This window comes from Rosa chinensis, chromosome 5, assembly GCF_002994745.2.
Source record: "Rosa chinensis cultivar Old Blush chromosome 5, RchiOBHm-V2, whole genome shotgun sequence".
NCBI classification, from domain to species: Eukaryota; Viridiplantae; Streptophyta; class Magnoliopsida; order Rosales; family Rosaceae; genus Rosa; species Rosa chinensis.
The window spans coordinates 2,181,437-2,195,156 of record NC_037092.1 but is presented as its reverse complement, the minus strand read 5'-3'; the positions used below and the strand labels follow the sequence as shown (position 1 = coordinate 2,195,156).

Below are 13,720 nucleotides of genomic sequence, written 5' to 3'. Positions count from 1 at the left end.
ACCTTCATCTTCTTAGAGAAGGGAATGGCGGGTAGCACCAATATATGCCATACCTAGGAACTATATAATTTTGTGCTGCCTGCTGTAATATAGAAAACCATATTTATTTTCATCATCCAAACGTACAGCATAGTTAACCTGCATTGGTACTCAACACTACGGTAGGCAAACCAAGATTTGGTAAAAGCAAAATACAACAAAGTGAACAAACTTCTTAATTGTCTGCACGATAGCTTTCCAAAACAAACTATAGTGATAACCATCGGACAACTTAACATCATCCTAAAGCACAAATTGAGACCAAAATGCAAAAAGGCTAACCAGATTGCCGGGTGCTAGGGAGCTGATCTAAGATTGTTTAGGTGGAATGGCATCTCCAATATCACATGCCATGGTGTCTAACAGTACCAGAAGAACTAGAGATATGAGGTTCAATCATTCCTGAAGGAATGGATCCTTCAGATGCAACAGTCTCTCCCCCGAACACCACGCTTGGCTTTGGTGCAGGCTCTTCTTCTATACTGGTTGGATCACGAGCAGCGAATGTAGGTTCTGCAAATAGGTTGAGTTCGAGATCGAGGTTCTTTATCACATCCTCAACCAATGCACTCTTTTCAGAATCTACATCATCAGGTTGAATTTGAGGATCCTTGCACACAGTCTCACCTCCCAGCATGATAGAACTTGGTGCATGGCCACCAAATACAGGAGTTCGATTAAGTTCAAGGTTCGGGCTCCTGACCTCATTGTCAACCAACTGACTCTGTTCACTGTAACCTCCATGGTCCTCTCCATCAATATTCATGTTGAAATCATCTCCACCATGAGAAGTGGTCGAAGGAACCCCGAAGTTAGATATGTGAAGCACCAACTCATCACGAAGAGTCCTGAAGCAAGCATCAATATAGGTAGTTGTGCGAGTGTAGTAATCCTAAATAGTGGCATTAACAAATCCCACTTAGTTTGGATCAAGTTGAGAAATATCACAAGAGAATGATGGGAGAGGGTTAGAGGGACGAGGCATAGTTTGGGAAGTAGTAGCAGCTTGTGGTAAGGGATGGGGTTCACTAGAGACCCCAACATGTGACGATACGGACCAAGAATAGCAATACTGCATTGCTTGTCACTCCGCCTGATGGCATGGTCATCAAGAATAGCAATACCATCAAACCACGTACCAAGATTGGCACGAAGGATCTTATAATGGGTACATAACCGAGTAATCTCTCGAGGATGTAACACAACGAACAATCTTGGAATACATCAAGGTGGCAAAGCGGATGGAATGATTGGCATTATCCAAAGCAATTAAAAGTTTACCACCACCCGCCTTAACTTCAGAATTATGGGAAGTAGGGATTATATTCTGCCCAACTAAAAGCCAAGAAGTCTTAAACTGAGGCTTTATGCTACCACATTTGCATTTTTGTGTCCTATGTAAGTTCAATGATCTTCTCTAGAGCTAGGGCGGATGTGAACCTTCAAAATAAGCACGTTCATCATCCGGTGCAATAGGAGGCAACTTAAGAAAGTCGTGGAGCATTTTCTTTTCGGACTAGGCTTAAATTGCTTGACCTAGCTCCTTAGATTCGGTGGTTGCATTTTTTGGAAAAAAAAGTTGTTATCTACTAAATGACTCATTGTACTTATTTTTGTGACTAATCCACATTTGGCCCAAACCGATTCCTAACCGGAGATGAACGTGACGCGTAAAAGCAAAAACTGATTCCTTAATTAATTAAAGGCACAAACTTCTAAGCATGCAGACGCAGCCGCCATGAGCAACTTCCTCAACTTGCCGGAGAAGCGGCCAGATATCGGCCAGGTTCAGAACCCGGAGCAACCGCCGGCAAAGTGTGCGAAGCTTGATGCTCCACAACCGGGAGAGCTCGACGAAACAGGTATGCTTTTGATTTATTGTCTAGGGTTTGTGACATCTGATGATATGAACAGTTATTGAAACTGTTTGGTTATGAAATCCTTGAGGAAACTATTAGGCGGAAAACTCATCGTATAATTGAATTGATTGTTTGTTGAATAATTAGCTATGATTGAATTGAATTGAATTATTTGTAGAAAAGCAATAATTGAAATGAATTTTTGTAGAATAATTAAGCTGAAATTGAATTGTATTGTTTTGTAGAAATTAAAATTGGTTGTTAATGCTTAGTTCTTTTCTGTTTCCAGTAGTTTGAATGACAAAAAAATAGATGGAAAATCGGATGGTTATATATTCATGCATAGATATAAGAACTCGTAGATTACACGAGGCTTGTATTCAAGTTTGTGAAGCAAGATAAATTGAGTAGTGAAACATAGAATAGTATTTGTAGAATATTGATAATATTTGTTTCATCAATTCCTTCTCTAGCCAACTCAGTTTGATTTATGCATTATGCATATATAGCCAACATAGAATAGTATGAAGCAACTTATGTATATTCCGATGAGTTCATAGGTTAGCATTTGGCTCTGCTATCTGTTGTCTTTCAACAAAGATTCATTTTGGCTTTTTCTTTATTGTGATATTATCTCGTATTATCAGCATCGTGTGGTCTATGTACTCATCTCTTGCATTTTGTAATATAACCGCCTTGTTTATTTTTTTTGGTATAGCAATGGAATTGCAAATCAGTAGAAGCGAAGTCCGCAGAAGAAGTGAAGTCTGCACTCTGCAGAAGAAGCAAAGTCTGCTGGAGGCTCTCCAACTCATACCCAAGGAAAGTTTCTTGAGTATTGTGTGTGGTGGCCATGTCGGTCACGAATGCTGGGATTGCCCAGACAAATAAAAAGGAATGGGAATGGGTTGTCTTGAATGTTGCGGCCCCGGCCTGTAAAAAGAATGACGATGATGATGATGATGATGGTGAGCAGCTCTATTGAAATGGTCAAATATTGTATCGTTTGTGGGTGTGTGGGTAATCACTGGGGTGATGACTGCCCCTGTTGGTCTGAAGCTGAAGTGGATAATTCCAAGTGAAGATGATGATGGTTTCTTTTAGAGGATCACAGGACTCCTGCTGGCTAGAGATGTTAGAGCTAGATGGCTCATCATTTTTCTGATTTGAGCTAAGACTCGGTGTTTGAAAAGCTTTCTCAGATGGTTTATCATGTCTCATTAACCTCTGATCAAAAGTCTTAAGTGTCCCAATCACATGATTCACATCTTGAACACCAAGAGTTTCCATATCCCTAGTTTCCTCTATAATACAGATTATAGTATCATATTTTCTATTTAGACTCCTATGGATCTTCTGGACTACCCTCTTCTCCGTAATGGATTCACCATATGTTTTCATTTAATTTAGAATATCAGTTAGTCTAGTACTGTAATCATTTAGCAGCTCAGTTTCATTCATTCTAGTATACTCGAAATCTCTTCTCAAAGATTAAAGTTTAACAGCTCTAACCTTTTCTGAGCCTTTGAACTCAAGCAGCAAAGCATCCCGAGCTGCTTCGGCTGTTTCTTCATTTGAGATTCTTGGAAAGATCTCGTCTGAGACTGAGTTTTGTAGTATGCCTAGAGCTCCACTCTCTGAGCATTAGACATATTTTCAATTTCTGGAACTGTATAGCCTTCATCCACATAACTCCATAGTTCATGTGAGATGAACATATATGGTTCTCATCTTAATCATCCAGAAGTCAAAGTTCTCTCCACTGAAGATTAGAACTCTGATTTCTGATGAGTTGCTTGAACTAGCCTTATTAGATCAGTACCTTGTGTTTGATTTTTTTTTTTTTTTGATTCGACAGTTGATACGACCCAGTTGATATTGATCAAAAGAGCTCTTATACCATGTTGAATATATTTATAAAATTTTGATTGCTTCTACTTTGTATTTGAACAAAATATAATCGAAACCACAACTTGTTGATTTGATTAATTTGCAGTAGCAAATGAAGCATGAACAGATCAACTTAACCCAGCAAACTTGTGTACTTGAGTTTCTGAACTTGTTCACCTTTTACATCAACCAACACTTCCCTTATTAGGGTATAACCTACAAGATTAACTTACAAAATATCTAAGATGAAAGCATATTAAACTAGATTAAAAGTACTTTAGATACAAAATATCTAGCTTAAATTTGAGTCGAGCAAACAGTAATGCAAGTGGCTGTAAAATATCTTTCATCGCAACAAGTTTTGCGACAGCGAACAGACTCAAACTTCACGAACAGACTTAGTTATTCCACGAACACTACTTCTCAGCGAACTCGCTTCTTACTTTTCCCCGCAGTGACGTCATCCTCGCAAGAACGCACTTTTAGCCAACATTCGCGACGAACTTACTTCACGAACTTTTCTCCGCAGTGACCTCATCTCGCGAACGCATTCATCTCGCGAACACACTTTAGCAAACATTTGCGGATGGAGCAGGAAAGCATTAATTCTATCAATATTGTTCGTAATAGTTTGAATATGCCTGCAAAGTTTGGATACTCTCTTTCTCTTCCCATCGATCTTTTGTCATCTCAAAAACCGAATGGAAACGCTACATATAAAAGATATAATTGTGAGGGAGGCAATGAGTGAGTGTCTACTTTTAAAAGAATAAGAGATAGAGGCATCTTACAATGTATATTTCCATTGGTGTTTTTGTCGTAGAATGAGGAATTGAATAACATTTTGTAAGCAAACTGTTTAGTATCTTCATCGGAGGAATTGAAGTTATACCTAGCATCAGAAAGAAGAAACTTATTGATATGCAATTGTGCTAAAAACAAAGCTCAAGCTAAAAATAGAAAAAGCTGTGTGTTGTTAGTGGAAATGAAAAGATACATACCGATGAACCATATGATGATTAGAATAGATAGATCCAGTGCCAAATGATGCAAACATGTGAACTTGTTGATTCTGTACTTCCTTATCCACTATAAAAATTCGATAAATCTGTAAACCCTGCAACAAACAAAAGTTAGGAGCTACAAAAAAAAAGGATAGTAAAGGGGTAGATGTTCATTACCTTTGTTATATCATGTCCAGCAATAATAGTTCCAAATTTGTAGACCTTATTGATCTCACTGCTGAGTGTTTTAAGATAGTTCTCCACAAAAAGTGATACAGCTGAAACTTCAATTTCTTGTCCATCCTTCTCCATGTTACCTGCCTGTGTTATGACAAACGAGCCTTTAGCCTCTTTTCTTATACTTAGGTTCATTTTATAAAACTTAGTTAGGTGCTTCTTGCCCATTCCAAGACATCCATCCTCATCTTATACTTAGCCGATTTTGTACCCACCATTATGGTGTTGAATATATTATTTGTAAAATTTTGATTGCTTCTACTTTGTATTTGAACAAAATATAATCAAAACCACAACTTGTTGATTTGATTAATTTGCAGTAGCAAATGAAGCATGAACAAATCAACTTAACCTAACAAACTTGTGTACTTGAGTTTCTGAACTTGTTCACACTTTTACATCAACCAACACTTCCCTTATATAGGGTACAAGATTAACCTACAAAATATCTAAGATGAAAGTATATTAAACTAGATACAAAATATCTAGCTTAATTTGAGTATAGCAAACAGTAATGCAAGTGGCTGTAAAATATCTTTCACCGCAGCAAGTTTCGTGACAACGAACAGACTCAAACTTCGTGAACGACAGACTTAGTTATTCCATGAATTGTTATTCGCGAACACTACTTCTCAGCAAACTCGCTTCTTACTTTTCCCCGTAGTGACGTCAACTGACCAACACACTTTTAGCGAACATTCGCAAAAAACTTACTTCGCAAACTTTTCTCTGCGGTGACCTCATCTCGCGAACGCATTTTAACGAACATTCGCGGATGGAGCAGGAAAGCATTGATTATTAATTCCATCATATGGAAATTATTTTACCTAATATTCTATACCACTTTCTTGCTGTATTGAAAACTGAAAAACAAAATATGAGAGAAAAATTATTAAAACTTAGATTTATCTAAAAAAGAAGGAACAATCACACAGAAATATTTGGCAGATATCAAATTATAACTTACCTTTTATTTTCCAGTCAGGGCCAGGGCCTTTGTCGGTTACTCCCTCAGTCGACTCTCTAGAGTCAACAAAAACTTTGAGGTATGTTCATGAAAGAAAGCCACTGCAATTGTCCCCTTGATTTGGTCTGATGGGTCGTTCAAATTTGCCTCTGACATATTCTCACTACAATTCTTCACTAATTAGCTTATGAACGGACACTCAAATTCAAAACAAGGCAAAAGAATTCGAGACAAAAAGATGATAAATTAACTCAATGCATTTATGAAACTAATTGATGTTTGATAAATTAGACTGCAAATTGATATTTGTTAATTCCCCATCTTCATAAAACATGTCATTTACTATATAAGAATAGTTGAAACCAAAGCAATAACCGAGATGAATAAACCGATAAACAGGTCTCTCTAATGTTTTGCATTGTATATGGTACATAAGAGAAAGAATAAACAGAGGAGATGACTAAACAGGCAAAAAGAAACAAAAAGAAAAGAAAAGCAAACCTGAGATGATAAAGATGATATGTTGAAAAGACCAGCACTTGAACCTGAGACACTTGACTTAATTGACATGAGAATCCTCTTCGCTTTTGGGTTTATTGTAGGTACAAGAACTATTTATGGTGTGTTGGTATTCCCATATGTACAAAACCTTGAAGTATCCTACGCGCTGATCTCATAGAATCTTAAGCCTAGAAAGGAATGGATAGAAGAGGAGTTCGAAATAGAATTTGTGATTTCAAGACACGGAATTCCTTATATACAGCTTTATCCAAGAAGGAGAGGGTGAAAATCAACCACTGTGACACGACAAAACAGGCATGGGATCTTCTTGAGGTCACTTATGAAGGCAACAAAAAGGTTAGAGGCCAGAAACTTCAGAGACTTGTCTTAGAGTTTGAAAACATGCAAATGGGGGAGGATGAATCAATAGATGACTTTCATGCTTGTCTTATGAACGTGACAAGTCAGTGTCATAGTCTTGGTGACCCTTTTGAAGAGCATCGGATTGTCAAGAAAATTCTTCGGTCTCTTTCATCAAAGTTTCAATCCAAACAGACAGCTATAGAGGAGACTCATGACCTGGACACCTATTCTCTTGACGAACTTATAGGTAATCTCAAAACCTTTGAGATGAGGATCAAGCGCGAGAAAAAGGTAAAAAATATTGCTTTCTCTTCTGTTAAAAAGAAAGATGATGTTGATGATGATTATGTGGATTTATCGTTGTTGACAAAAGAGTTCAAAAATTTTATGAAAAACAAGAACTCCTTTGGAAACTCTTTGAAAAATTTTCCTAACAAACCTAATGCTTTAAGTGTGGTGGAATTGGACATCTTGCTGCCGATTGTGGCAACAAGAAGTATAATTCACGTGGTAACAAGGCTTAAAGACCACATGGAGTGATAGTGATGAAGGGTCTCAATTATTTATCCGATGATTCTGACTTAGAAGATGATACTCTTGATGAAGAAACAAATGAAAATTGTAAGCAATTGTATAATGCTTCAAAAATTGTTCTTCAAAAAAATTACAAACTTGAAAAAGAAGTTGAATCATTGAGAATGGAAAAAGAAAAGATTGAGCAAAAATTTGAAACTTCTTTAAAAGAATGGGATGAAGAACGTACTGACCTTGTTTGTAAGATTAAAGTTTTGCAGGGTGATGTCAAGTCTAAGGATTGGGACAAGGAACATGGTGATCTTATTAATAAAATTAAAGTTTTGCAGGTTGAAGTCAAGGTTCAGTCCACTCTAAATGTTTCACTAACCCTTGAAAATGAGAAATTGCAGGATGAACTACTCAAAGTCAAGGAAAGCTTCAACAAGTTCTCTATAGGGTCTGAAAAGGTCTCCAAGATGATGGGTTTTGGTAAAACTCATGGCAACAAAGAAGGGTCAGGTTATGAAGGTGAGTCTTGCAAGCCTTTAACCTTTGTAAAAGGTGTAGAATGTAAGTTCATTGGATCAGTCACAAGCTTCAAATAACAATGATTCTGGTCCCAAGTTGCCCAAAAGATCAGAGGCAAATTTAGTCCTTCAAAGCTTTATCCCACTTGTCATTATTGCGGAAAATTGGGACACATACGTCCTAGGTGTAATATATTTCGCAGTGTCACTCAAAATCAGAGGAAAGCATAAAAAATTAGCTCAACTTCATCGCTGTAAGCTGAGCTAAAAGAGCATCTAAAGTTGATTAGTAGGATTGCAGAGCGTATTGCAATCCCCAAAGGGCCGAATTTGAAGCAGAAGCAAATCTGGATTAAAAAAGGTTTAAATAATTGTTTTTCTGTTCAAATAAAGGTTAAAATAAACGATTATTTCCAGAAAACACATTTTGTCCTTGTATTTTCAGGGACAAGCTGAGTTTAGCGGACAGAAGAAGAAGAGAAAAAAAGGAAAGAAAAGAAATTAGACATCTTGGTCATATATATCAGTTCAAAGTTCAAACACAATAGACTGCAAATTGATATCCATTACGGAAGAAACATCAGATATACAGAAGAAAAGAAAAACCACACAATTTGAACAAAACAATTCAATTCCCGGGCAGAGAAATTTGAAACTGAAATAGTAAAGAGACTAAACCTTGAGACTACTATAGCTGTTGAGTTCCAAATTTTACCCTGAATATTCAAATTGAGACTTGGTGCTCTGTAGTCGAGGAAGAATTCAGGTCTCTGCAAACGGATTAGACCCAAGTCCGTGTGGCGGTGCCGCTGTGGCTCCGCCGGTAATCGGAGAAAAATAAGGAGGAATGTCGGGGAATGAGGAAAATGTCCGAAAATGGGAAGCCAAGGGTTTAGGCAGGGTTTCTGTAGTTAAATGAGGGACGACGTCGTTATAGTGTTTCGGTTTTATTGGGCTAGAAATTTTTTTTTTTTTTTTTTTTTGAGGAAATTATTTATTTGCAAAATCATAATAAAAAGAAAAATAAGGAGCGGATTCCCGCGTCCCCTATTTCCATCTGTTTCGGTTCGATTCTCCATTCCCGGATAAACAGAATCTCACTCCCAAACCCCAAAAAAAAAAAAAAAAAATCAGAAGCAGAAGCAGAAAACCATTTTTGGATTTCGGTTCCTCAGTTCCTCGCCGGCCACTTGTAAGCTTTGTTCACCACCGTCGCAATTTCAATTTCGCTGGCGTTAATTTGATTGCTTATCACTGTGTTTGATCATGGTAGTTCTAGGGTTTGATCTGAGGAAACCAAAAGATTCACCCTTTTGTTTATTTATATGGGAGCCTGGAATTAGATGTGGGTTGGGTTGGGTTGAGTGAGACGAGTAATGTAGTGGAAAATGAGGACTGATTCCGTCGGAAACCTTTTTTTTCTTTGTCAATTTTTGTTGTGTGTTTGTAAAGATTGAATCTTTTGTGCTTCTTCTCTGTTGCCTCTTTGACATTTGCCTAGTGGGCGATTCCTGGTTTTTGTTTTCATTTTATTGTTGTTCTCTCCAATTTTCATTTCCTTTGTTGATTCTTTCTCTCATAATCTGCTTGTTTTTAGATTAATTTGAGCAAGGGATTGTTATTAACTTAAGTGTTACTACCCTCAATGAAGAGAGATCACATATAATATTAGACTCTTTTGAAAGGAAAATACACAAAACAAGTATGCAACTAGTTTTTTTCTTCTTGTTGCAACTAATGTATTGTTTCTGCCAGTGAGCAAGTATTGACTATCACTAATTTGAATATATTGGGCAAAGCTTTGGTTTAGAAGTGTTGCCCCTACAAGGGTAGAGGGGAATCAGTATATCATCCATCTATTATTATGGTTTCATATGGTTAGGATTTTTGGGCTTTTATTTGATACGTACTGATTATGTGAGGATATGTTCACAACTTGCTTTTAACACTCGGTAGCTTTGTGGGAAATGTGATAAGGTTGTATGAAGGTGGCTCTTGTATGAGTTACCCCTGCTTTTAGTTTCAGAGAACATTAATTGATGGAACTATAATGGTCAGTTGTTGAGATAGCCTATGGGGAACAAGAGGGGTTGGGATTTGGAGGCGGTTCAGTTTCGGATTGTACCCTATGGGGATGTTCCTGCTTCTGATGTTTGTACGGTTTGGCTATGATAAGTTCAGAATATGCCAAGTTTGTACTACTTTACAGGCCTGATTTCTCCCCCCCCCTCTAAGCTCCTGGCCCATATTCATGGCTATTTTTCTTGTTAAGTACAAGTGATAATTCTAGCTCTTCCAATGGGCTCTTTTAAATCTGGATCTTTTCCAGTTGTTATTAGGCTTCCTTATAAGTAAGAACCTTTTCGCTCTCTGCCTCTGCACTTCATCCTCCGTTAATATCAATAGTGACATAAGTGTGAAGGGGTCTAAGTCTACTGCTCAATCCTTCATGGGTGAGAAGGATTGAGCAGTATTGAGTTCTTTCTTCTGATTACCCATTTAGATTTGTTTTTTTTTTTTTCATCATCATCATGTTCACTGCTATGTTCCTAATTAAGGCTGAAAATAGTTAAAAGTAGACTATGGGAGCTCCGTTTTACTTGCCAACCTGTGGTCTCTTTTTCAACAAGCCCATCTTAGGAAGAGAGGAACTGATTCATCATTTTATGTTCCCTGCTATGTTCTTCTTAATTATGGGTGAAAGTAGTTAAAATTAGATACACTGTGGGAGCTTCGTTTTACTTGCCAACCTGTGGTCTCTTTTTCAACAACAATGCCTGATGGGCATATCTACTTTCAGAAGTCTTATTGCAACTTGTCCATGACTACTCATTTCTTAATGAGGAAATACCAGACTATTCAGACTCAGATATCATAGAGTGCAACTCTTCTAAGCCATGCATTGACCAATTAATTTCGTTGTAGTCATATAATATTGTTTTCAGTCACCATTTCTTCATGAAGATAAGCAAGACTATAACATGATTAAAATCATATTGTTCCTTGCAGGGAAATTTTTTGAAAACCAGGGCATCCTTCTCTGCAGTATGAATCAGAATAAAGGAACAAGCTCTTTATCTTCACCAGATCTCCCTATGAAGCGGAAACGTGGACGTCCACGTAAGGATGAGAATTTAGTTCACGGAGAGAGCATGCCTGCAATGCCAGGACCTGATAGTTTGAAGAAACACAAACAGAGTGCGGGTACTAACGATGATGGTGAAGATGAAATGGTGGGTCGAGTGGTTTCTGGTGTTATTGAAGGTTCATTTGATGATGGCTATCTTCTGAATGTTAAGGTAGAAGACACCGACACTCAGCTGAGGGGTGTTGTATTTCTTCCGGGAAAGTTCACTCCAGTCACTGCAGCAAATGATGTTGCTCCTAATGTTAAGATGTGCAAAAGAAAAGAAGTTCCAATACCAGCTGTCAACCTGCAATCTCATCTTTATGGTTCTGCCCGCCCATCAGAGCAAAGTAACAGGCAACCTTCTGACGTGAAAAAGCAAATACCTGCAGTTCCAGACCAAATTCCACCCCGTATTCCTCAGTGTGGCATCCCAGAGTCTCTTAGAAGCCAACCAACCTCTTTTGTAATTCCTCCGGTTGATAATTTGCCAAAAGATGATGCCCCTACCTTAGGAGGTAAAGTCATACCACAGCAACAGTTGGAGCCTGGACTTGATAACCAATCCACCCATGTAATGACAAAGTCCGAGAATGATGAAGTTGTTGAACAGGAAAAAGTGTTGGAGGAAGTTGAACCGGCCACAACAATAACAGAGCCAACTGGTGTAGAGGACAATAAAGAATCAAAAACAGAAACATCATCTGAACCAATTGGTGAGTTACCAAGCATAGACACAGTACATAAGGATCCTCCAATTCAACCTCAGGCTGTGGGTTCTGAAAGCCGTGCATTGGTTCAGGACGACGTAAAGAGCCTGAATTTTGAAGTCAACCAAACTCCTGTATTTGCTGAAGCTACTCCTGCAATGGCTATCATACCAAGCGTTGAAACTGTATGCAAGGCTCCTCAAATTCAACCTCAAGACTGTGGATGCTGAAAAGAGTCAATTGGTTGATGATGAGGTAAAGAGTGTGAACGTTGAACTCAATCAAACTCCTGTATTTGCAGAACCTACACCAAGTTCTGTCATACTGGGAGTTGAGACTGTATGTAAGGATCCTCAAATTCAACCAGAGGATGTGGGTTCTGAAAAGAGTACATTGGTTCAGGATGTGGTAAAGAGCCTAGATCTTGAACTCTGGTTGCAGAACCTGCATTCACTGCCAGTAAACCAGTTGAGAATCTGATGGAAGAAGAGGCTGCACCAAAGCCGAGTCAGGTGTTAGGGGGAGGTACTGTTGCATCTATAGGATCCATTCCTTCAGCCATGGGTGAACCTCCTTCTGGTGCTGTTGACAGTATGGAATGTGATATTGCAGATGCCATTCCAGCAGCACAATCTTGGATCAGCTCCGTAGTACAAGGCTGGTTGGGCCGGTTTTTTCATTTCAGTCACAATTTATGCTTTTTGGATGATGTTGCTCATTTTTTTCAGTTGTTTGATGGCTATCAGTGCCCATCACTCCAGTTTCTTTTGGAGACCTATCTTGCAGACAATTGCAGAAGTTTGTTGTTTTCGCTTTTCCCATAGCATATTTGAGTGTTTATATTGGGTCCTCTATATTTGCTCATACATGTTCTTTACATCTCCTATTTCTTTTTATTAAGTAAAATTTGCTGTAAGCTTCTTTCAAATACCAAACTTAACCTTACTCATAAAGGAAATGTTCGAGCACTTTAATGCTCTCATAATTGTTTGTTTACTGAAAAAAGAAGAAGCAAAAGCTGAAATAATTATTAAAAAAAAGTCATAGCTTGATAACTAATTAAAATATTACCATAATGTTTCATGCTTAATGGTTGGTAGCGTTTAGCTAAGTTACCAAACTTTATGGTATCCAAAAACTTCAGACAAGTATGCATCGGTTAATGTTTGTAATTGACAATTTGTATCAAAATTTCTTATATAAAATTGGTCATGAGCTGTTTCTATGAAGATGATGACCTTCTGCCAATTTATCTGTCATGACCTATGATACATGGGATACCTAATAAAACTACATGAAAATAACAGTTGGTTAAGTAGATGGAAATGAAGTATATTAAAGATGGAGCCACTGTTCTGTTGCCGTTTCTGTAAATAATTTGACACCATGCCATTTTGGTTAGGCTAGGCCATGACTAAAGTCTAAAAGGCAAGATGAGCTCAACATTGTACACCATGGGCGCGTTTGTTTGCCCAGTTAAGTAGCTTGATAGGATTAAAAAAATAAAAAATAAAACCTCAAGATCATGACTCCTAGCAAAAAATGTGGATAATAGCACACGAATTAGCCAAAATTTCATGTTTTTATTTTCTCACCAAATAATGATTTCTAAACATTTGTCGAACTGACAAAACTCAAATGTTACGATGCAGTTTTTTTTTTTTTTTGATTTCTCAAAGTTAGAAAATGATCCAATTCATAAAAATAAAAATAAAAATCATTCAAGGTTTCAATGTTTTATCAATTGAAACACGTTTTAAAACTCATGCTTTACGTATGGTAAGCTTCTGGTACAAGAGTACTTTTAAGAAAAAATAGTGTTAAAAAGACTCATGTTTCAGCATCCACGGATACCCCCATAATCATGCCAAACCATTAAACTCCATCTCTATTGAAATTTTGGAGAAAATCGACAAAGAAAAAAGGTCTCAATCTTCTTCTCTCCGGCTGGACATCATATATGAACTATAAGTCTGCAAT

At 37.6% G+C, this 13,720-nt stretch overlaps 1 protein-coding gene across 1 annotated transcript; it reads left to right on the top strand.

Moving 5' to 3' along the window:
• The first annotated feature begins 8,942 nt into the window (after positions 1–8,942).
• Positions 8,943–12,579, top strand: LOC112165917. The gene is made up of 2 exons (XM_024302621.2): positions 8,943–9,095; positions 10,913–12,579. Exon 2 carries the CDS (start codon positions 10,951–10,953, stop codon positions 11,968–11,970), a length of 1,020 nt encoding a protein of 339 aa, XP_024158389.2. The 5' UTR covers positions 8,943–9,095; positions 10,913–10,950; the 3' UTR covers positions 11,971–12,579.
• The last annotated feature ends 1,141 nt before the right edge of the window (positions 12,580–13,720 follow it).

Coding starts and splice junctions, on each gene's coding strand:
- LOC112165917 (XM_024302621.2), top strand. CDS start 10,951: ATGAATCAGAATAAAGGAACAAGCTCTTTATCTTCACCAGATCTCCCT.